The sequence below is a fragment of the Anticarsia gemmatalis genome, chromosome 27, assembly GCF_050436995.1.
Source record: "Anticarsia gemmatalis isolate Benzon Research Colony breed Stoneville strain chromosome 27, ilAntGemm2 primary, whole genome shotgun sequence".
Classification (NCBI taxonomy): domain Eukaryota; kingdom Metazoa; phylum Arthropoda; class Insecta; order Lepidoptera; family Erebidae; genus Anticarsia; species Anticarsia gemmatalis.
In genome coordinates, this window is record NC_134771.1 from 5,566,725 (window position 1) to 5,591,716 (window position 24,992).

Consider the following 24,992-nt stretch of genomic DNA (forward strand, 5'->3'; position numbering starts at 1 on the left):
CACATCACGTTACGTCACGTCACATCACATCACGTCACATCAAGTCACATCACATCACGTCACGTCAACTCACCGTGGAGCACTCTGTCCAGGTGCCCAGTCTCCATCTGCCACACGAACACAGTGCCGTCGCTGCACCCCACCACCATGAAGTCGTCTGCGGGCCGCCACTTGATCGTCACCACCGGGAACAAGTGGCGTGATGCTAACGTCACGCACTTGCGCTCTGATAGACCTGGGAACAAATAACTATTAGTATCCCACTGCTGGGCAAGAGGCTCCTACCAAAGAAATTGTGTCTTGACTTGCCCACGCTGGTCAATAACAAGTTGGGACTTGGATACTCAAGAACTATTTTAAGTTACTTTTAGTCATAGCAGGGATAGCCAAGTGGTATAAATTGACACCTCCCACGCAAGTGGTCGCAGGTTCTAACCCAAGGCCACACACCAATGACTTTTCCAAGTTATGTGTGTATTATGAATAATGATCAAAATCAAAATCAAAATCAAATCATTTATTCATTTAGGTCAAATATTGACACTTATGATAGTCGTTACAATTACTGAATGTACCACTAGCTCGGAAAGGGGGTGGAGCCTTATGAGAAGAGCTAGCGAGAAACTCACTTGTTCTAACGTGAAGGAAAACATCGTGATGAAACCTTGCTTGCCTGAGAGTTTTTAATAAGGTTCCTCAAGGAATGTAAAATACTACGATTCGCATTTGGCGTAATTGACTCTGGGCAACAATTTCGCAATTCTCTACAGTCACTACTATCGAATATTGATAGTTTGACATTTAAAATGTAATAAATATTAAAAAAAAAAAAAAAATTTAACCCATTAATATTCCACTGCTGGGCAAGTGCGGGTTGGGGAGTTTGCATGCCCTCAAAAAATGTATTAAACAAATTTTAAGCATGCAAAGTTTCCTTACGATATTTTCCTTCACCGTTGGAGCATGTGATAATATAATTATTTCTAATACACACATAACTTCGAAAAATCATTGGTAGTTGCCTCGGGTTCGATCCTGCGACCCCTTGAGTGGGAGGTGGCAACTTATACCACTTGACACTTATGTACATCAAAAATAGCTCCTACCGAGCCCACTATAGGCGCTGTATAGCTAGCCGGTTGTCGATTGTAGCTAGTGGAAGAAAATTGCGGTATATTACACACTAGCTGACCCGCGCAACTTCGCTTGCGTCACATAAGAGAGAATGGGTCAAGATTTTCCCCGTTTTTGTTACATTTTTTATTGCTACCCTGCTCCTATGTCCTATTGGTCATAGCGGGATGATATATAGCCTATAGCCTTCCTCGATAAATAGACTATCTAACACTGAAAGAATTTCTCAAATCGGACCAGTAGTTCCTGAGATTAACGCGTTCAAACAAACAATCAAACAAACAAACTCTTCAGCTTTAGTATAGATACAAACATACAAATTCATCTAAAGAATTACTTACTCAATAAAGTTACGCTATGATCCGAGGCGACTGAACAGATGCATTTTTGGATGCGAGTCTGAAAAACAAATATTTTTTATTTATTTGAACATAACACATGATAATACTGATACATCATTGTATAATTATGACATGTTCGTTTAACTGCCTCTGTGGCGCGGTCTGTAGTATATGCGGCTGCGGTGCGAGAGGTCTCGGGTTCGAATCCTGGGTCGGGCCAAAAAGTCTTTTCTGAGATTTTCTGTTAAGAATTTCTTAGAGATTGCCCGGAGTTGGGAAGTTGAGGTCGAAGACCTCCGTGCCTCGGAGAGCACGTAAAGCCGTCGGTCCTGCGCCTGACCTCTCACTGGTCGTGACGGTTATCCGTCCCACCAAACTATGAGAGTGATGGAATAGAGAGTGTACCTGTGTATTGTGCACACACTTGGACACTATAAACAAAGTCCTGCACAGATGGCCAGTTTCAATGAAACTGACCGCCGTAGCCGTATATCGGCTAGGAGGACATTATTATTATTATAATTATGACAAAATTTACAAAAATATTCGTAAACGTTTGTTATTTCATGACCATAGGTTAAGTTATAAAATTTTTGTAAATAAAATTGTAGTATAATTGGAGGAAAAAATAGGCCTTAGGTACTTATACATATTCTTTTAATTATAACCTTTTATCTATAGAAAGTTAGTTTTTGAAGTTTCATGACAATGTATTACAAGCTATGTTTATAAGTTCAAAGCCTCTTCACTCGTTCATCATTCACTCTTCACTCGTTCATCATTCAATCTTCACTCGTTCATCATTCACTCTTCACTCGTTCATCATTCACTCATGACTCGTTCATCATTCACTCACGACTCGTTCATCATTCACTCACGACTCGTTCATCATTCACTCATGACTCGTTCATCATTCACTCATGACTCGTTCATCATTCACTCATGACTTGTTCATCATTCACTCTTCACTCGTTCATCATTCACTCATGACTCGTTCATCATTCACTCACGACTCGTTCATCATTCACTCATGACTCGTTCATCATTCACTCATGACTCGTTCATCATTCACTCATGACTCGTTCATCACTCACTCTTCACTCGTTCATCATTCACTCACGACTCGTTCATCATTCACTCATGACTCGTTCATCATTCACTCATGACTCGTTCATCATTCACTCTTCACTCGTCATCATTCTCTCATGACTCGTTCATCATTCACTCACGACTCGTTCATCATTCACTCATGACTCGTTCATCATTCACTCACGACTCGTTCATCATTCACTCATGACTCGTTCATCATTCACTCATGACTCGTTCATCATTCACTCATGACTCGTTCATCATTCACTCATGACTCGTTCATCACTCACTCTTCACTCGTTCATCATTCACTCACGACTCGTTCATCATTCACTCATGACTCGTTCATCATTCACTCATGACTCGTTCATCATTCACTCTTCACTCGTCATCATTCTCTCATGACTCGTTCATCATTCACTCACGACTCGTTCATAATTCACTCATGACTCGTTCATCATTCACTCACGACTCGTTCATCATTCACTCACGACTCGTTCATCATTCACTCATGACTCGTTCATCATTCACTCATGACTCGTTCATCATTCACTCTTCACCCGGTAGATAGATAAGGGAATAACGAATGAATGAATGATAACATTTAAACGATGAACGAATTATGAATGAATGAATGAGTGCTATAAAGTTTTAACTACTATCCGATTTCAAAAATTACCTATACTTTTAGGAAACCTCAAACTATCTTTACTATAGAAAACATAATGAAAAACACCACACAAAATCATTTACCCCTTGTTTTTGAGTACCTTTAGCGGTAGTTTATCTATTCGATAGCGGTTTTTTTATATAGGTTTTAACGCTATTGAATAGATAAACTACCGATAAATGTGCCTCAGAAACCGGGGGCTAAACAGACAAACACACACTATAACTTAATATACTCACGCTACAATTGAGGAGCTCGTGGCTTAGTTAACAACAGCCGCGCGGATCGATCTCTGAGGTTAAGCCATGCTTGCCGAGGTTGATTTGTGAATGAGTGACCATCTTATACGTATCGAGTTCCTCCGTGTTTCGGAAGGCACGTTAAATTGTGGGTCCCGGCTGTCATTTTCGAAGATCTTTGACAGTCGTTAACAGTAGTCAGAAGCTTGAAAGTCTGACAACCAGTCTTACCGAAGGGTATCGTGTTATCCCAGGTAACTGGGTTGTGGAGGTCAGATAGGCAGTCGCTCCATGTAAAACACTGGTATTCAGCTGCATCCGGTGAGACCGGAAGCCGACTCCAACATAGCTTGGAAGATAGGCTAAGCTAATATATATATACTCACGCTACAGTTATGCGGCGGCACAATCAGCTGTGTTATCTCCCCGGCGTGGACACAGAATCTATGCAACAGTGCGCCACTGAACAAGTCCCACAGACACACTGCGAAGTCTATGCCGCCGGACACTAGGTGAGCCTTGTCGTATCTGTTGATGAGACACAATTTGATACAAAAAGAGTGTATGTGTTACTGTGAAAGCCCAAACTGTGGTAAATCTTAAGATTTTCCGGTATAACCTAAGATTTACCAACTCGCAATGGTAAAAGTCCGAACAATTCCTTTATTTCGAACTTTTACCTATATTCACTTAATGATGTCGAGATGTCGCCGGAGCCCCGCTTCGCGGGGCTCCTTCTACTGGGTGGTTAAAAGAAATAACCACGAAGGCACCTTAGCCTTCTAACCTAACCTACCCATGTCGCTTTGCCCAAAACTCCTTCTTTATAACTATGTCACAGTATATAATTATACCGTGAAATAGTTATAAACATAGTTATGAAGGAGGATTTTTTTTTATATACCGTAAAATAGTTTTTAAACTCCGACTTGTTCGGACTTTTACCATTGAGAGTTGGTAAATCTTAGGTTATACCGGAAAATCTTAGGATTTGCCACCGTTCGGGCTTTTACAGTAACATATGCAACTATAGATAATGAAGTCTCAAGTTCGATTTACATCATGAATGATTTATACCTAATAGAAATATTGTTAAAACCAGGAGTTTGTTGGCAGCTCTTCTCATTGGCGCTACCTTCCGAACTGGCGGTAAATTCACTCTCTGTATCATTGACTATCATAAGTGTCAGCATTTGACCTATATGAATAAATGATTTTATTTTGATTTTGATTCCCGGGTCGGGCACTAACTTTGGTCGTGGCGAAACGTGTATAGTGTATATATTTATATGTATGATTTTTTTTATTAACTACTGCCAACATCTTCTTTCTTACTTTTCACCAATTATATTGTTAGTCCCGTGTAATAGGAGGCAAGCTTAATGCCATATACCGGTTACGTTATCAAACTACTTTATAATAACATCGCAATAGCAATTAGAAAAAACGAATAACACCGTCCGGGAATCGAACCCCTAGACATTTAGAGCACAGAGACAGTCTCAATTTAAAAGAAATTTGACAAAATTTACCTTTGATGCACATGATGTGGATACAGCAGACAGTTGACGCGACCATTGTGTCCCAATAGAAGCTGATGAGGCGGCCAGTCTGTAAATAATATACAATTTATGTCTCTAAATTATGCTCAGCCGTAACAAACGTGCGAACTACGTCATAATCACAAGAATGATAGGAATGTGTAAGTGCGAGCGAGAGACTCCGGTAAAACTACATGGCTTAGTTCGCACGTTTGTAATGGTCCGAGTATAATCTTAGATGTGTTCAAGTCAATAATAGGGTAGTTGACTAGGTTAACGAAAAGTTATTAAAGTTATACTTGTAAAATGTTCATAAAAAGGGCTAATTATGAAGTTAAAATTATGAAGCCTACCCTCGCCTACAGTCGAAATCAAATTGAATCGAATCGTATTTAAACTAATATCAAATTCAATTTTAATGCAAAAACATATTTATTTGTAACTTTGTAGAAAAAATTAAGGATAATTGACAAATCGATTTGAAGTCAGCTTTTTAATGTCTTCACACACTTGTAGTCACTTTACCCAGCAGATAGGTTATCTGACACTTAAACTGTGAAACTGTTCTTTTAACAAATATATTACATACCATCAAGTTGTTGATGGTTGCCGTGCAGCAACTGCAGTTGTACCGTGTGTGTGGCGTTCACGATGACGATGGAGCCGTCCTCGCGACCCACCACCAGCCGGTTGGCGGCCAGCAGGTAGATCGATGCTGTTAGTTTTATCTCTGGAACAAAACATGACAAAAAATAAATTATATTTTTACTATAAAAAATATTTTAGTAAATGTAGTGTCTGAGTGATCGTGTTAAGATAAGACTGCTGATCAAGAAGTCTCGCTTTCGATTCCCGGGTCGGGCAAACTATTATTAGTTAGACCTGGGTAAACGACTAGCCTCCTGTTACATTGGATTTACATTTAAAACTGCAAAACAAGTTCTATAATACATTATCTATATAAGAATCGAATAATCTTTGATTCATGCATTTTTAAATATGTTTGTATTATAGTATTTATCAAATTACTAACCTGGTTCATCAGGTATGTTCAGTTGATCCAGTATACCGACAGGACTTGGGTTCATCTCCGCCCAAGCTATGTCTAGTGACGTCATCACTATTGGTGCGTGCGCTGAAAAATATATTATCATAGAGCAATAGAATCTCGTTTTAAAGAGAATTCGTCTATTGGTAATAATATGCAAATATGGTAATAATATGCTTTTTTCTCGAGAGGGTTTCAAAATTTTAATTAGGTACTTACTGCCAAAAATGCTCATATGTTTCACAATTTTGAGCGATGCTAATACATTCGTTTCACTACAAAACATGGCAAAATAACAGAGACATAAAAAAATTGTGTCTTATGAGTAGTCATAAGAAATAAACCTGAATATTACATCAAAGAGAAGATTTAATGGTATATTCCCAGTTGTCCCCTCTACGCTACCAATTAATCTAATATACCATTAACACCGGGGGACAGTGTTAGAGGTTTAATTGGGTCAAGACCTCCCTAGATCTGCTGATAGCTAGTCCAGTACTCACAAGGCATTTGATTAGGCGTAGGCACGGCGGCGTCGTCCACGTTCCACAGAGACACCACGCCGGCGGAGTCTCCCCGCAGCAGCAGGCGCCGCTGCTTGCCCCCCACTGACGTGATGATGAAGCGCATCGCGGGGGGACATGACAGCAGCTAGGGGGACGAAGAACAAAATTTGTTTTTTTTTAAAGCCAACTCCACCACTAAGAATCACTCTTGTGTCGCGGGGACTTTTACACACAAAATACAATCAGACCCGCAACAATTTTGTGGATCGCATAATTGTTGCGTGTGGGATCAATTCATAAGTCATTATAAATGCTATAAAATTAAAAGTGTGTTTTAATCGTAACTGAAAACGGCTGAACCGATTTAAATACATTTTCTTAAGAATTTAAAGAAGGATTTGGGCTGCTGTTTTCCATAGAATATTCAATATTAACATTGTAAATAAAACGATACAGGCAAAGTATGAAATACACAAATCAACAATCCTAAATTGGTCTATAGCTTCACAAACAAATAGAAATTTAATGGCGTACGAACATGCCGGTGTAAAAACTGTTTAACATTGCATAAAAATGAAATAATATGTGTTAATTACCTTATTATCAGGATGAGCAAGTATGCCGAATAGCACAGGACTGTCATGTTCCACCGTGGGTCCGTGGAAACCTTTGTGATCCGGTACTGAACTATAAAAACATACCCGATGTCAATTGTATAATAAATCATACGTTTATAGTACGCGTCACTCAACTTTGTGCGTCTGAATGTAGCAACAAGTGAAGACGCAGTCAGACTTACCCCGGTTTCTCAGGTACATTTAGCGGTAATTTATCTATTCAATAGCGTTAAAACTCATATAAAAAAACGCTATTGAATAGATAAACTACCGTTAAATATACTCAGAAACCGGGGATAAGACAAGTAAGACTGATTGTCAGACTTTCAAGCTTCTGACTACTGTTAACGACTGTCAAAGATCTTCGAAAATGACAGCCGGGATCACAATTTAATGTGCCTTCCGAAACACGGAGTAACTCGGAATGTATAACATGGTCACCCATCCACAGAACAACCTCGGCAAGCGTGGCTTAACCTCAGAGATCGATCCACGCGGCTGTTGTTAACTAATCCACGAGCTCCTCACACGCACTGCGCGTATATGTCTACTGTATTTATGTTTCGACTTCTTCACAGCGATTTCTTATGAGGCGCTCATAGCCAGTTGTGCACACCGGTCGGTAAACGATCCGTGGGTTAAGCAACCGTTGACGCGGTCATTCTATAGATGGATGACCGCATAGTGGCATTTGAACTGAGCGTCTCCGTGCTTCGGAGGGCACGTAAAAAGGCAATCCCGGTTGTTGTCAATTAAGATAACAGTCGTTAAGCCATGTCAAAGGCCTTTCGGGCTTGAACAACTTTGACACTAGGTTGACCACTACCCATACGGTAGATAGACAGATAGACAGCGACTTGTTGCTATATTCAGACATACAAAGTTATATACGTACAACATTCTTATGTATTTTCATTATAAAGTTATTATAACATCAAAATATTTCTGAAAAAAAATTATATCCTCAAAATTGTATGGGGGTTATAAAATTTTGAAATTATTTTCAAAATTTTTAAGTCCTTAAATTCTATACACTATTTACTATAGACCCGTTTCATAAAATTGTTGTCCTTTTCTTTTTATATAAGAAAGAGAGAGACAGATAGATATTAAGTTTGGTAATTATGAAACAGGTTGTAAGAATGTTTATGTTATTATAATAATATATTGTGTACATGTGTATAAATTGTGTGTAGTTTAACTTAAACACTCTTTTACGATAAAATTTGTATAATACAGTTATTATTGACAACTTTGCCATGTATTGTCAACTTTGCCCATTACGAAATTAAAAGCATTTACCGAGAGCCTTTGCGTACTATAATTCGCACTTTATAAGATCAACGTGACATTTCAAAACGTTATTTTTGTTATTCGATATCAAACACTATTATTATTGAACTAACAGACCCACGCAGCTCCGCTCACGCTTTCTTGTTTTTATTTATTTGCATTTTGAAATTTATTCACCTTTTACGCGTTCTCTGGACTTCCACAAATAATTCAAGACCAAAATTAGCCAAATCGATCCAGCCTTTCACGAATTTTAGCGAGACTAACTAGATAGATTAAGGTTTTTTTTTTTGCTTATTTTCAGAAAGCACATTAATTACAGTAAACAGAAATTGCCAATATTAGTATTGATCAACGCTTAAATATTCAAAATTGTTCTCTTTTAAAGTCGTTGTTTAACAAATATCACGTTGTTCTTGTAAAGATGCGAATTTATAAACTTGTGAAAATGTAGGCAAAGTTAAGATACCGGGCAAAGTTGTACTTATATACTATAGTATATAATACATAAACAAATAAAAAAGGATGGATATATATGAAAGTGCGGCCGCAAATAAAAAAATACAGTCTATCTGGATAAAATCTAGATTTTTGCCTGTTTAAGTCTAGATACAGGTTTGTGCTAGTCCTAGGGCGTTATATATTTGTTTGGGGGCAAGCTAGGATGATTACGTAAGGCTATATTTACAGTGTAAGCGATAGCGATATGACTTTAATGTATATTTTACAACAAATAATAGTATAGTATCATTTAAAATTGACTAATTTGTGAATTAATAACAAAAAATATTTTTCAAGCTTTTTACGATATAAACTACGGAACATCTGTTTATATTTAGCTTTTCTGTTCTTTCCTTAAGTTATTACCAGTAATGATAGGACTTATGTACTAAGCTGGGACTGAACATTTGTAAAAAACCATTTTTTGAAATATATTACAGCACAGCTTTACTTGACTTCTATGGCCAAGGTAACCAGTAACAATACGTCAAGGAAACCAAAACAATATGTTCATGTAGTTTAGACAAATATATACTTTTAATATTTTTTTCTCTGGTTTATGTTTAACCAATAACTTTTTGATAATCAGCTAAAGACATATATAACTTAAATCTCGCTACCGCTTACATAAAACCAAAAAAATCTTCAACAAAGCCATCAAATGGTGCAAGCAAATTAATCTATATACATAACAAATTGTGCTGACCTACTGATAGCCCGTCCGCGTAGCTTGCTATAAAAGAAATGTTTACACCTTCATATGTTATCGTATAGCTTTATATAGCTCAGGATCGTAGCTTTCATTATTTAGATAGATTTTATTGGACGGATTTTTTAAGGATTTGTTTATGAACAATGTGATTTTTTTTAACAAAGAAATGTCATGTATATATTTAGTAACGTAGAGGCGAATAAAGCCAGTTGCAATCACCGATGAATAAACGACCAGTTAGATTTGATAACCAATTTTCATAAGGTCACTTTAAAGTCAAGTTGTTTTATTAAAGTTAACTTTAAGCTTTTGTGGACTCTAATATTATACCGTTTTAAGACTGTAAATAGTAATATATAAAAATAGTAGTAAATATGTATAGAAATATTTTATATGCATATTGTGTATAGAAAGATAGCCTCTTCAGGCTTTGATAATATAATTAAAAGAGACAGGGTGAGAATGTCAGGCACCAAAAACGGTCACCAATCACTAAAAAGACCGCATAAAAGGGACCTTAACTTAACTGATAATTTAAAAACCGATGGAATCAACTGACTAATTCATTTAAAAACTGGTGAAATTTCACTGGCAAAATAATAAGTCATTACTAAAATCACATTGTTGATAACAAATCCCGTATAAAACTTATTTTAAACAACGTATATGTCAAAACATTAGCTTTACAGTGCTGTCATGAGAATCTACTGATGAACACCGTATATGATCACATGCCCGCTTCAACTAAACTTATATATTTAACTCCTAAACCTTATATAACGATAACTATGGAAAATTATCACAATTGAGTAATTTTTCTTTTACTATTTTTACCGAAAATATTTCGAAATGGAGTAGGTACCTACTATTTACTTTTAATACTATTTAAAAGATTACTCCAGCAGTACAAATTGCTCTTGTGTCGCGGGTACTACAAACATACAAACAACGGACACAAAGTACAACCAGACTCGAAACAATTATTTGTCGATAGCACATATATTTGTTCCGTGTGGGAATCGAACCCACGTCTTCCCGACGCAATGGTGGTGGCGTGGCGACTTAAACCACTGCGCTCCGAAGGCAGTCTTTTACATTGTGTATATATTGACATGGGAATCGAACCCAGTACCAGACGAGTAAATGTCTAATTATTTGTTTAACTGTATAGACTTATTTAAATATATAAAAATACTGTTGTTAGATTAAAATTCATTGTTTTCAAAATAACTTTGTGTAAAGACTAAGTTGTGTATTAAAACTAGTAATCATTGCCTATAACTGTAAAAATAATGTGTATATTTAGTTACTTAATTTACTACAAGTTCTGTATATTTTTGTAGTTAACTTTGCCCTTAAAACTCTGTAAGTATACTTTAAATTATCCTAAAAAGTTAAAATATTAATTTATGTATGTATAATTTTGCATTTTCGTTATTGTAAATACATTTTACCCAAACATACCTATACACCCAGTCTTCTCCCGTCTTTTCTAACAGTCTACTGGTCTATTAGTACCTATATACTCGGTCTTTTCTCGTCTTTTCCTGTGTTTTCTAACAGTCTGCTTTATTAGTACCTATATAGTCGGTCTTTTCCCGTCTTTTCTAACAGTCTACTGGTCTACTCACTTGGCCGGCAGTCGGTACAGGTAGCCCTTGCCTTCAGTAGACCAGACCAGCACTCGGTCTGGTGCAAGGAAGTCTCCTGACATCCATCTCTCTCCCGTCGGCGCTTGGATAGAGCAGAGGACTGAAAAATCACCTGAAAAGGGAAATTTTGATAAAACTACAGGCCTAATGTTATTTTATGCTAACTGCAGTGTGGGCATAAAGTTTAGTTCGGTATTACCATTTGGGTGTGTGTCTAAAACACTAGTAAAGTTGACTAATGCCCGGTTTCTGAAGTACATTTAGCCGTAATTTATCTATTCAACAGCGTTTAAGTTCATATAAACATGACAGTTTGAATAGATAAACTACCGCTAAATGGGCCTCAGAAAACTGGGCATATGGACAGGAAATGTTGTTTTTTCATGGGCAGAGTAGCCTGTCTCAAGCAAAGTCACTTGTGTCTTGAGCTAAATTGCCCGTCTTGAAATCAAAGTTGCCTACATCTAAGTTAAAGTTGCCAGTGTCTTGGGCAAAGTTGTCCAACCCTAGGCAAAGTTGTCCAACACTCCCCACTAGGCAAAGTTGTACAAAACACTGGCAAAGTTACCTGCGTCATATATCTGGCAGTACTTAGCGCACACGATGAGCACAGTCCGCTGGTTGTAGGCGCAACAGTTGAGAGACAACGCGTTGAGACAGCGAATCTGTTTGGATTCGTTCTCGTAGATAGCTTACCATGGCCAAAGTTGCCGACGTCGTGGGCAAAGTTCTCTAACCTTGGGCAATGTTGTCTAACCCTAGGCAAAGTTGTCTAACGCTGGGCAATGTTATCTAACCCTAGGCAAAGTTGTCCAACACCTCCCACTAGGCAAAGTTGTGTCAAAAGTGGCAAAGTTACCTGCATCATATATCTGGCAGTATTTAGCGCACACGATGAGCACAGTCCGCTGGTTGTAAGCGCAACAGTTGAGAGACAACGCGTTGAGACAGCGAATCTGTTTGGATTCGTTCTCGTAGATAGCTTACCATGGCCAAAGTTGCCGACGTCGTGGGCAAAGTTGTCTAACCTTGGGCAATGTTGTCTAACCCTAGGCAAAGTTGTCCAACACCCCCCACTAGGCAAAGTTGTACAAAACACTGGCAAAGTTACCTGCGTCATATATCTGGCAGTATTTAGCGCAAACGATGAGCACAGTCCGCTGGTTGTAAGCGCAACAGTTGAGAGACAACGCGTTGAGACAGCGAATCTGTTTGGATTCGTTCTCGTAGATAGCTTACCATGGCCAAAGTTGCCGACGTCGTGGGCAAAGTTGTCTAACCTTGGGCAATGTTGTCTAACCCTAGGCAAAGTTGTCCAACACCCCCCACTAGGCAAAGTTGTACAAAACACTGGCAAAGTTACCTGCGTCATATATCTGGCAGTATTTAGCGCAAACGATGAGCACAGTCCGCTGGTTGTAAGCGCAACAGTTGAGAGACAACGCGTTGAGACAGCGAATCTGTTTGGATTCGTTCTCGTAGATAGCTTACCATGGCCAAAGTTGCCGACGTCGTGGGCAAAGTTCTCTAACCTTGGGCAATGTTGTCTAACCCTAGGCAAAGTTGTCTAACGCTGGGCAATGTTATCTAACCCTAGGCAAAGTTGTCCAACACCTCCCACTAGGCAAAGTTGTGTCAAAAGTGGCAAAGTTACCTGCATCATATATCTGGCAGTATTTAGCGCACACGATGAGCACAGTCCGCTGGTTGTAAGCGCAACAGTTGAGAGACAACGCGTTGAGACAGCGAATCTGTTTGGATTCGTTCTCGTAGATAGCTTACCATGGCCAAAGTTGCCGACGTCGTGGGCAAAGTTGTCTAACCTTGGGCAATGTTGTCTAACCCTAGGCAAAGTTGTCCAACACCCCCCACTAGGCAAAGTTGTACAAAACACTGGCAAAGTTACCTGCGTCATATATCTGGCAGTATTTAGCGCAAACGATGAGCACAGTCCGCTGGTTGTAAGCGCAACAGTTGAGAGACAACGCGTTGAGACAGCGAATCTGTTTGGATTCGTTCTCGTAGATAGCTTACCATGGCCAAAGTTGCCGACGTCGTGGGCAAAGTTGTCTAACCTTGGGCAATGTTGTCTAACCCTAGGCAAAGTTGTCCAACACCCCCCACTAGGCAAAGTTGTACAAAACACTGGCAAAGTTACCTGCGTCATATATCTGGCAGTATTTAGCGCAAACGATGAGCACAGTCCGCTGGTTGTAAGCGCAACAGTTGAGAGACAACGCGTTGAGACAGCGAATCTGTTTGGATTCGTTCTCGTAGATAGCTTACCATGGCCAAAGTTGCCGACGTCGTGGGCAAAGTTGTCTAACCTTGGGCAATGTTGTCTAACTCTGGGCAATGTTGTCTAACCCTAGGCAAAGTTGTCCAACACCCCCCACTAGGCAAAGTTGTCCAAAACACTGGCAAAGTTACCTGCGTCATATATCTGGCAGTATTTAGCGCACACGATGAGCACAGTCCGCTGGTTGTAGGCGCAACAGTTGAGAGACAACGCGTTGAGACAACGGATCTGTTTGGACTCGTTCTCGTAGATCGGCTCCGATTGTTTGTTCTCATGGCCTAGGAGGGACCATACCTGGGGAATATATACTTTTTAGTACTTTAGATCTAGGAATAAGAATAAATAGTTTACAAGGGCTATTTCAAAGATCGGACTTGTTTTTCCAGAGCCACAAAACTTTGGTGTAAAACTTGACTGCCCAATCTATTTCAGAGACTGTTAACGACCTGTTTTTTCAGAAGCACAAAACGTCATTATTATGGTTATGACTAAAACTGTATGGCGATCTTTTTGACAAATCTCCAACTCTCCCAATTTTTTTCATGAAATTACAATTAAAGATCCTTAAAAATAAATATTCTCGGAGACAAGTTTCTGATGACAAAATGAAGAAAAAAATAAAATTGCTTCTAATATGCATAATAAAAGTATAAAATATCAAGTTCGTCTTAAATATTAATTATATTTTTCTTACCTTCACAGTACCAGTAATAGAAATAGCAAGCACCACATCATCTTTCCTTGAAGATGGACGCAAAACCTGAAACACAAAAAAAAACCCTCATCAATTACAATCCCTCGTAGGGTAGGGCTCACGGGGTAACCTATAATTTCGAGGCACCCACAGCCAGTTGCGCACGCCGGTCGTTAAACGATCTGTGGGTTTAGCAAACTCTGGCGCGGACATTCCATAGATGGGGGACCGCATAGTGGTATCAATTAAGATAACAGTCGCTAAGCCACGTCAAAGGCCTTCGGCCGGCTTGAACAACTTTGACATTAAGGTTGACCACTAACCATACGATAAGAAGAAGCTGTTATTAAAGGTCTACTTACATGTAAAGCAGATATCCAATCAGGGTTCATCTTGGAGCTGAGCGAGAACAGTATCTCCAATGAAAACGGGTCCATGATCAGAATCTCTGCGTAGTAACCGTTGCAGAAGAGACGCAGGTCTTCACTGTTGCACATGTGGTAGGCCTGCAAAAAAAAACATGCCATTTTACAATTGTAGCTTTGAAACTTTCTAGTTTTCTTTCAATATGGAAATAGTTGAATGCATGAGAAATTAGGAAAGGACAATAGAACTTCGCCCCGCCCGGGAATCAAACCCAAGACCGAAAGATCAGCAGTCGGACCAATTACGCCACACAGCAGCATGTTGTGTAATATTAAACTTATACTTAAGACAATATAAAGCCTCCGTGGCGCAGTGGTTCAGGTCGCCACGCCCCTACCATTGCGTCGAGAGGTCATGGGTTCGATTCCCACACGGAGCAATTATTAGTACAAACCACAAATAATCGGTCTGTTTGTAAAAGTTCCTTCGACACAAGAGCAATTCTTAGAGCGGGAGTTGTCTTTATAAAAATAAAGAAAAGGAAGTACGACATCTCACCTGTATATTAGTATGAACCTGTGACAGTTTGACACTCTCCCTGCACTTGCCGTCGACCAGGTCCCACGTGCACATCTCACCAGCCTCCGAGGAACTCACTATGAAGTTGTTATCCTGAAATACACCAATGTTTGACTTCAAACATTGTACACACGATTAGGATATGAAATAATTATATATTATCTGATGGAGGAAACAATTATTTTTAAAAAGTAACATAAAATTTATTAACATTAAAAATAATAAGCACAAATAAATGATTGTTAAATGTTTCTGAGAGTTTATATTAGTGAATGCAATCCCGATCTCGCGGGATCCCGATCTCGCGAGATCCCGTGTATTTTTTCGGGATCAATCCCGAAGCATAATATGACGAGATCCCGTTCGGGATTGTCGGAGAGGGCATTTTCAGCAGCTGGCTACATTGCAATAGACTTAAGATGCCGATTAGAAGCTCGTACTATTGATACACTTTGTATTTTAAGAGGCTACTTTCAAAATGCCATGTGATTACTTTTTATTTTGATCTCCTGGAGCTACACCTACTTTTTTGATTATGTTCATGTTATTACACCTGTTAATTATGTTACGTTGTTAGTAATATTCAAAAATAAAGGCGTTTATTTTCTTTCAATAAAAATGTTTTGCATTCACCACACTATCACACACATATTACATTAAACAAGCCGTTCGAATTGTATTATTTTTACTAACTAGACGGGATCCCGAAAATCTCGGGATCCCGCGGGATTGATATTTCTGATCGCGAGGGATCTCGAGTTGACGATCTCGAGTCGGGATTGCATTCCCTAGTTTATATACCATATTGTTTTATGATATAAAAACTCTAGTAAAATTTATATTTCTGAACCTCTAAATATGCGGGATATAATAATATGTTTTCTATTGGTACTGGTATGGGGGCTCCAGGATATAAATTTAATCTCTTCTCCTTATGCCAAACAGATTGCGATAACGACTGACGACAAGAACTGATGCTAATACCTCAAGCTTTTAACAACCATTGTCAATAGCTATATACTTTCAATTTAAATACAAATTGCAATAAATAATCTAACTCCAAGACCAACCTGTATTATAGAAGCCCTGGACAAGCACGTCACAGGAGCAGTATGTCCGACCAGCAGACACCGCGGAGTCATCTTCAAGGTCTCCGGGTCCACCTGCCATATGCAGATCTGTCCGTCATAGCAGCCGGTGACGAGGGTCTTCTGGTCCCGGGAGAGGTAGACGGAGGAGACGCAGTGGGTGGGTGCGTGCTTGCCCCAGAGGACCACCGGGACGAGGAGGTTTGTGCCGGGCATGGTGCACTGCGGACAATCATAGAAACAAATCAATCATTATTCTGGTCTCTGCCTACTCCTGTGGGAAAAGGGCGTACTTACATAGTGGTCCCTGCTTACAGAAATAATATAAAAGTGGTCCCGGACTAGGAAAAGGTTGGGAAGTCCTGTTCTAAACCATTTTTTTTTTGTAGTGGATTAATATTAGAACCTGCCAATATTAAATTAAATAATTAAAAATAATAATACTTTTAAGGCAGCTTTAAACTACAATTAAAATAGTAGAGTAGGTTTACAAACAAGATGAAAGTAAAAGTTAATTAACAATGCATTATGCAACACTGAAATACTAGATTTTACCAAATAATATTCTTAGCTTATGGATTCCTAAACTGATTTAGTTAAGTAGTGATAGTAAAGTGGTGCATATCAACTATTTGTATTAAATGATCAGAATTAAATAGAAATATAAAAATTTTAGAATATATGATTTGTTCTATAATTTAAGAACTAGTCTTTGTAAAAGAATTTACCTCATAGTCTTACTTATGTATGAGAGTGCAGCACTCAATCTAAACTGTCGGATAATTGAAACAATTACTGTATGTAGGGGCCCGAAATCATTTCTAAATTGCTTCAACAGAGGAAATAAAGGTTTATGCTTCCTCTATTGAGTTCTTAGTGCTATTTGAATCATTAACTAAGAGCATGATAAGAGTTAACATGTAAACAATGTTGACTGTCACCAAAATAATATATAATTTGACAATCAATAATTACAATAAGAATCCTATACCTACTACCATGGTTTAAGACAATTTACACCAAATCTATGTTAGGTAACGTTATGAATAAGCCCGTAAATGGACCGCGAACATGTTTTGTTAACACAACAATATGATAAGACATCATTTATAAAGATCATCTGCCTGCCACCAAGGACGTATCTATTTGTCCAAATATCTCACCTGCTTTTGTTAGCAGACGCTGGGAAAAGGTTGTAACCGCTCCTGCACTGCTATACCAACATGGAGATTAGCAAAACTTGTTCCGATTAGTATAAATTATATTGTTAATAAATTAAAAACACTGCAACTGCGACAAAATCAATCCACTTTGCTGTCACTTTTTGACAGCTGATTGGATTTGACGTTACGTTGATAGTTGATATTTCAATAGTGGCAGCATTGCTTTAAAGGCAGGTTTTTTTACAGAGTTGCCAAGAAGAAAGTAAAACTTGGCAAAAGACTACCCAAAAAGGTGGTATATTTGAAAAAATATATTTTAAAATACGAACAGCATTTGACAGATGTCTTTTGCAAGTTAAAAGGAATTTTGTACAATTTAATGCAAAATCCAAAGAAAAACGATGGACAAACAGAAACAAACGTCGATGTTAAAAATGCGTTCAAAACAAAATATAAAGGACGACAAACTAACAGACTTGGCAAGTAAAATTGATGAAACGGACGAGATGAAGCTAAAAATGCTTGCCTCAGCTGGTAGCCCTGAGCCTGAAGATTTATTGTACCCAGCTGAATTAAATGCTCATTTGATTGAACAGTTAAAAGTAAGTATTCCCTGAACAGCTACTTCTTTAATACGCAACAAGTTCCGTTAAAAAATAAACACTTCTATGTACTTAAATGAGAGCTATATAGCTTAATACCCAGGGTCGTATTACAATATTGCCTGACTTTTTCGTTAACCATATCATTTTATCTACCAATTTATTTTTACTAGGTCATGACATCAGAGAACAACGAACTACGGAAATGCGTTTTCACAAAAGACCAGAATATAAAAGAGTTGAATAAAACCGTTGTTGATTTAAACCAACGGATACGTGACATTATATCGGGCTCAGGTCCCGCTATATCATCTAAATCCGCTGGGATTATCAGCGCGAAGATAACAGACCTTTGTAAACAAAACAGGCACTTAGTAGCTGAAATAGAGAGCTATAAAACTAAAAATTCCGCTTTGGAAAGAAAAGTAATGCAACTGGATCTTATAAACAAAGAGCACGAAAACCTTGATATTTGTGTTTGTAAAGAAGAACCCATAGATGCGAGTCCAGACGAGCTCAAAGAATTGAACAGCAAACTTTCTGTTGTGAACAAGAAACTTTATGATAGTAAAAATAGAAATTTGGAACTCAAGAACGACATTTTAATCGCTACAAAGATACTCCAGCAGGAGCTCGGAGATAAGTTTACGAGTATCAAGGAGTTGCAGAACGATGTGGCTGGCTGGAAGGGAAGGGCACAACAAATTATATTGCTGCAGAATAAAATAGCTGAGTTGGAAGAGAAATTGAGCGGGAAACAAAAGTCTGAAGTAGCTTTGGACCCTAAAAAGAAAGACCAGACTCAGGTAATTTATCTTTATTTTACACTAGCTGACCCGCGCAACTTCGCCTGCGTCACCTAAGAGAATGGGTCAAAATTTTCCCCGTTTTTGTAACATTTTTCGTTGCTACTCCGCTCCTAATGACCGTAGCGTGATGTTATATAGCCTACTAGCTGACCTGCGCAACTTCGCTTGCGTCACATAAGAGAGAATGGGTCAGAATTTTCCACGTTTTTGTAACACTTACTGTTACTCTGCTCCTATTCTATTGGTCGTAGCGTGATGATATAAAATATGCTTTTTTTTCACGAAAAATATTCTCAAAATTATTTATACCTCATAATATAACGAAGTCGCGCTAACGCATATCCGCCATTAAAACAGTTGCCATGACAACGGAATGTTGTTAATTCAATGTCAATATAATATTGGTTATTCGCGACTTCGTTCACCACCTGAATTTTCCCGGGAAATGCGCATTTTCCCGGGGTAAAAAGTAGCCTATGTCCTTTCTCGGGTATCAAAATATGTCCATACCAAAATTCATGCAAATTGGTTCAGTAGTTTAGGCGTGATTGAGTAGCGGACAGACAGACAGACAGACAGACAGACAGACAGACAGACAGACAGACAGACAGACAGACAGACAGACAGAGTTACTTTCGCATTTATAATATTAGTACGGATAACCTTCCTCGATAAATGGGCTATCTAACACTGAAAGAATTTTTCAAATCGGACCAGTAGTTCCTGAGATTAGCGCGTTCAAACAAACAAACAAACAAACAAACAAACAAACAATCAAACAAACAAACAAACTCTTCAGCTTTATTAGTATAGATAGATAGATAGATTAGTATAGATTTAGGACTGTCGGCGAACTAGCGCATCGTGAGTATAAGATTGAGTGTGTCCGAATCTATAATTTTCTTCTACCGCTAATTATCGCTTTCTATGGGATATTATTAGAAATCGTAAAGTTTATTATGCAGGTTTTTTAGTTAGTTTGAAGGAGAAGTAACTCAATATGGAGATAATAAATTGATTAAACAACATTTAAGGTTATCCGAGAGATTGAACAAAAGCGAAAGAAGGACATTGAACAAGCCATGAAAGATATGGAAGCACTTAAAGAGGAGAATCAAGAACTAAAGAAGAAATTGGAAGGCGCTCGCTGTAGGATTCGCAACTTGGAGTGTGACACAACCACTATCAGACAGAAAATGTCCACGTTTGTTGAGAAGAGCAACCATGATGATTTATTGATCAATGAACAAAGGGTAATTAACAATTATTTTGCTACAAAATTTCTGAAATATCCAAATGTTGACACTAAATGACACTTTTTGCTGTTCTTTGACACGGCTTTGTCCGTATTCTGTTTCTTAACTATTTTATAGTTTTTCTTTTCCAGGCGCAAATAAAATCATCAGAATTGTATTACCAAGAAATCCTCAAAGAAAACACAGCAAAAATGAACAAAATGAACGCCGAAATATCAGAATATCAGAAAGAAATGAAAAACACTGATGCTAAAATAGATGCCTTGCGAAAACAAGCTACAGAAAAGGCAGCGAAAATTGAAGAACTTAGAGCACAACTTTTGAGATACGAAGAATGTTCTTTGCAAAGTATTTTCTTCACTCCAATGAAAACTGCTACGGATAACGAAATCAAAAAGCTTTCTGAACTAGTTGTAACACTAAATAATAGATTAGATGAAGAAAGGCACAAATGGGAAGAATTAGAAGCGAACAACAGAAAAGTAAAAGAGAGAAAGAGACGCTTGGAACGTAGAGTGGCTCACTTGGAAGAAGAAATTAGGATGTCGAGAGAGCAGGTCAAAAGAGGCTCCAAATCTTCAAAAGTTTCTGTAATGAAAGATCAGATACCTGAAGCATTTGGTTCCGCTTCGATGACGAATAAAAAGTCTTCAACTATGGCAATAGCTGATAAACATATTGAAAGTAGCTCGTCAGAATCCCAACCGAGTGAAGGTGCTGCCTCTCTCGACAAAGATGACTTGAAGTTCAAACTTGAGCTTACTGAAGAAAAGCTTAAAATAATGGAGGACAAACTCAAAATGATTGAGGAAGAAAAACATGATGATTATGATCACTTGACTAATATGATACAGACGTCTAAACAATTGTTTAACGAGGCGTTGATGGTGTTACAGAGAGAGAAGTGCCTTTGTTCGTAGTTATTTTATATGTTTCATTGTTATGTTTACTTTAATATATTACAGTTTTTCGTTAAAATAAAACGGTGTGTTTTAAATTTTAAACACATACGGTACATAAATCAAATTGATCCTTTTAAAAAATATATTACAAACCCCGATTCTGAGGCTGAATATAAAAATATTACCATGCGCTGCATAATAATTTCCCATGTTGGTAGAATATGGTAGAAATTATTTTTAAGGTGCGCCACCCAAACCGCCGCCATTTGTCATTTTTTTGGCATGCGCGTTCGGGGATGCTACGAAAATCGTGCTCTTGAGTGTTTTCTTATAAAACCAAGTTTTGAACTTTGTTTGTGAATCGTGAAAACTCGTGTTGCTCTGTGAAATATCAGTGCTGATATATATTTATTGTGTTTTTGTGTTAAAAACATTCATCATGAATAAAACTTGCGCAAGGTGTGAGAAAACAGTTTATCCGACTGAGGAATTGAAATGTTTGGACAAGGTAATTTTCACTTGCATTCCTTTTAGAACTAAGAACCAGTCTATTTATTGCACATTTTATGATTATCGTGCTGGAACATCCGAATGGAAAGCTGGTATTTGAATGCAGTTTCCGATGTTCTCAATTTTAACCGACCAACTTTTTTTCGTAACTATTGTCGTGTGCCGGGCACATCAATTCATACAGCCGGACGCGTGACTCATTAAATTATATAAATTGCCGCTGATATCATTGTGAGCTCTGAATAATACCGTATCTGTACTTGCATCGACCTTTTTACCTAATTAGAGTCGTCTTAGGCAATACGCGACCTTGTGTCACATTATGTATCGATTGTATTCAAATGATATCTCGATTCTCTTGGCTGAATGGAGTTCATACCTTAGTCAATTAGGTGAACGAGATGAGATAAAATTGGCAACAATGGCAACCATTTTCCCGCGAACTGTTTACAGTATAATTACTTTATCAGTAGTTATCGCTTGCCTAATACATAATCTTTATGATAAGAATAAAATTATGTACATTTTACTTCGTAGATAAGATAAAAGTACGTTTTGAATGTCGTACCTTGCCAAATTCCTGTTTATAACAGCTGGTTCTATTGTTGGTCTATATTTTATTATTCATCTTTTCGGTTGCGTGATATGTCGACGTTACGTATCCTAGAGTCTCCAGATTTCGAAATATCTATGTCAAACTTGATTGAGTATAATTATAGCCTGTAAATGCAACTACAATGCAAACTCTTGTCGCTCCACACAATAACTTAAGATCAAAATCTTGATAACACTTAATTGCTTAGAACAGCTGACAGCTTATATTTTTCAACTTTGGGACTAATTAAATTGACCAAACAAGTGCTTAATCCTGGTGACATTCCATTTTATTTTCTAGTGACCAGTATTTAAATACACCTACCTAATAGTAAAGAAATTAATGGTCAATACAGTCTCCCTAGAGTCTTAAATACTATGGTTATTTAAGTTATTATGGTCTACCCAACTTTTTCAGTGTGAAAATGATTTCCCATGATAGAAGTCCATCTATAGAAATTCATGACTTGTAACTAAAAATATAATAATATGCTTGTTATTCAGTTCCATTATTTCTAGTTCTGCTTTCATACACATTAGTTGAAAGTATTTAAATAATTTCCTCAACTAGCTGTAACAAACAGTAAACATCCTTAAGCAGTCATGGGTAAACACTAACTCATTCATTTGAGGAGTCATACAAAGGAAATTAACAATAAATATAGTATTTTTGTCTGTTTTTCTATGTCTAACATCAACAGCTAAACACTTAGATAAACATTGCTTGTAATATTCTGATTAATTCCTGTGAGAAAAGTTCTAAACTAGTTCAGGAATACTGTAACTTTCTTTTGGTAAAACTGTAAAACAAATTAATAAACAGTTAAGGTGATTTTAAGATCAAATATGGGTGCCAGATGGCAGGGAAACTTGGGAACATCCTAGCTATACCATGGTTACCAGATGGGTAAAATCTGGAATTGTCTTGGATTTCAACACTTTGTCCCATGTAATAAAAACTTTAGTTACCCAGATCTGCTTTGGAACCACAAGAAACAGGCTTATTTTCAGTCTAGATATATGCTAGCCACCTTGCTATTTTTCAAATAATGATATATTTACACACTTAAAATAAAACCATTCCCATAGGGATAGGCAGTGAGAACCAGATGCTCAAATAACATGACTCACTTATATAAAACTAGTAGAAAAATAAAAGAAATAGGAAGCAATAACAATATTACATAAGAAAATATTGAGATATCTAGGTTTATAAACCAGTCTAACTGGTAGACGAACCAAATTGAGCCGTTTTATTGGAATACTTGTGTTGGTGTTACACATTATGAACAAAACATGTTTGCTGATATGGAATCTCATGTTTCTATATTCATTCATATGTAAAATTTTGTCATGTTGTTATAGGGATAGGCAGAAATCAAAGAATGCTGCAATTTGTGCCTTAACTATTGAAAATGCTATGAAGCTGTCTTATAAAACTTTTGACTGTGACTTCATTTGTATAGATCTATAAAATTTGCTAAGCTTAAAAGTACCTATCTAAGAGTAAATCCAGGTTATAAATTGTAAATTAGTAGGTGATTAAACTTGATAGAGTTACAAATATCTATAGATACATTCATCAATAGTCATTTTAAATTTATATTATTAACTAGCGGACCCGCGCAACTTTGCTTGCGTCACATAAGAGAATCATAATTTTCCCCGTTTTTGTAACATTTTTCACTGGTACTCTGCTCCTATTGTTTGTAGCGTGATGATATATAGCCTATAGCCTTCCTCGATAAATGAGCTATCTAACACTGAAAGAATTCTTCAAATCGGACCAGTAGTTCCCGAGATTTAGCGCGTTCAAACAAACAAACTCTTCAGCTTTATAATATTAGTATAGATAGGATATATTAAAGAACACTTTGTTACCATGAGAATAGGCAGAAATCATCCCAATTTAGTATTGTTACTAATAATAAATTTACATACAACCTTATTCATAATTTTCTACAGTATTTATTTATTAGGGAATTCCATTGTGGTTCTACAAATTCATTATTACTCATATTTGTAGAATTTAATTAAGTAAGTATTTCCCAACATGTCTTTTGCTATAAATGTTATTAATAAGTGTGAATACTTTATTGGTACTTTGCACCCAGCTCTACAAGCAAAACTTTAGTCTTAGCTTAATCAGTAATAAACACCATTTTTTGATGGTGAGCAGAACTATAAGAGTTGTTATAATATTTATTTATTTATTTGTTACCCACTGCTATTCACTGCCACATGAATTGAGTTCCAGTTAGCAGTAAATAAATATTTCTCACATTGAGAGCCTTTGGAGGGGAATCCTGGGTTCGATTCCCAGGTCAGGCTAAATACTGTTGGCCTTTTTCTATCTTAAATTAAATTATGCTCAATAGTGTGGAGTTTGGTAACTCGCCAAAGTACTTTTGGTCTTTCCTAATTTAATAGCAATAGGCCTACCCCCTATTACTGCAACAGTATTAACATTGTTAATTGAAACAAAGGGTGTAGTTCCTCAGCCTAAACTTTCAGGTATTACATGTGTGATATTATGTATGTACGTAACATACATTCCAGAATATTTCATACAATTCCTTGCAATCCAGACGTGTATAACATCAATTATAATTGTATGTTTCCTTCCATTCCTACGTAATTTACCTTGTGACTGTCGTGTTATCCTTGTTCAGTCATGTACGTGACATCATTTTCGTTATAACTCTTAATTATTATTCATATTGGATTACCCCTGTTACTCTGATTAATCATTGAAATTGCTCACAGGACAATTTGTGTACCACGTGC

The 24,992-nt window shown here is 37.4% G+C and overlaps 3 protein-coding genes across 10 annotated transcripts in view; 2 read left to right on the top strand and 1 right to left on the bottom strand.

Moving 5' to 3' along the window:
- Rbcn-3B (WD repeat-containing protein Rbcn-3B) overlaps positions 1 to 17,720 on the bottom strand; it is a 122,114-nt gene extending 104,394 nt beyond the window's left edge. For 3 of the 7 annotated variants that reach the window (XM_076131888.1, XM_076131887.1, XM_076131884.1), the window contains exons 1-16: positions 17,533 to 17,720; positions 16,352 to 16,591; positions 15,261 to 15,395; positions 14,699 to 14,842; positions 14,337 to 14,402; positions 13,774 to 13,936; positions 11,323 to 11,455; positions 9,686 to 9,712; positions 7,165 to 7,255; positions 6,566 to 6,713; positions 6,048 to 6,149; positions 5,604 to 5,744; positions 5,006 to 5,084; positions 3,860 to 4,001; positions 1,476 to 1,533; positions 74 to 235 (exon numbers count right to left, since the gene is read on the bottom strand). In XM_076131888.1, the coding sequence (XP_075988003.1) occupies positions 74 to 235; positions 1,476 to 1,533; positions 3,860 to 4,001; positions 5,006 to 5,084; positions 5,604 to 5,744; positions 6,048 to 6,149; positions 6,566 to 6,713; positions 7,165 to 7,255; positions 9,686 to 9,712; positions 11,323 to 11,455; positions 13,774 to 13,936; positions 14,337 to 14,402; positions 14,699 to 14,842; positions 15,261 to 15,395; positions 16,352 to 16,585 (1,825 nt within the window). In that variant the 5' untranslated portion in view covers positions 16,586 to 16,591; positions 17,533 to 17,720. Of the gene's footprint in view, positions 1 to 73; positions 236 to 1,475; positions 1,534 to 3,859; positions 4,002 to 5,005; positions 5,085 to 5,603; positions 5,745 to 6,047; positions 6,150 to 6,565; positions 6,714 to 7,164; positions 7,256 to 9,685; positions 9,713 to 11,322; positions 11,456 to 11,911; positions 12,052 to 12,454; positions 12,652 to 13,773; positions 13,937 to 14,336; positions 14,403 to 14,698; positions 14,843 to 15,260; positions 15,396 to 16,351; positions 16,592 to 17,532 lie in introns of those variants that run through there. The other 4 variants (XM_076131885.1, XM_076131886.1, XM_076131891.1 and 1 more) reach the window with 4 other exon arrangements.
- Positions 17,721 to 17,868: 148 nt separating this feature from the next.
- On the top strand, positions 17,869 to 21,174 carry LOC142984541 (uncharacterized). Its single transcript, XM_076132243.1, has 4 exons — positions 17,869 to 18,134; positions 18,308 to 18,940; positions 19,978 to 20,196; positions 20,331 to 21,174. Exons 1-4 carry the CDS (start codon positions 17,934 to 17,936, stop codon positions 21,117 to 21,119), a joined length of 1,842 nt encoding a protein of 613 aa, XP_075988358.1. The 5' UTR covers positions 17,869 to 17,933; the 3' UTR covers positions 21,120 to 21,174.
- Positions 21,175 to 21,379: 205 nt separating this feature from the next.
- The window catches only part of Lasp (LIM and SH3 domain protein Lasp), a 33,146-nt gene continuing 29,533 nt past the window's right edge, over positions 21,380 to 24,992 (top strand). For both annotated transcript variants that reach the window (XM_076132006.1, XM_076132007.1), the window contains exon 1: positions 21,380 to 21,609. In XM_076132006.1, coding sequence (XP_075988121.1) covers positions 21,541 to 21,609 — 69 coding nt within the window. In that variant the 5' untranslated portion in view covers positions 21,380 to 21,540. The remainder of the gene's footprint in view (positions 21,610 to 24,992) is intronic.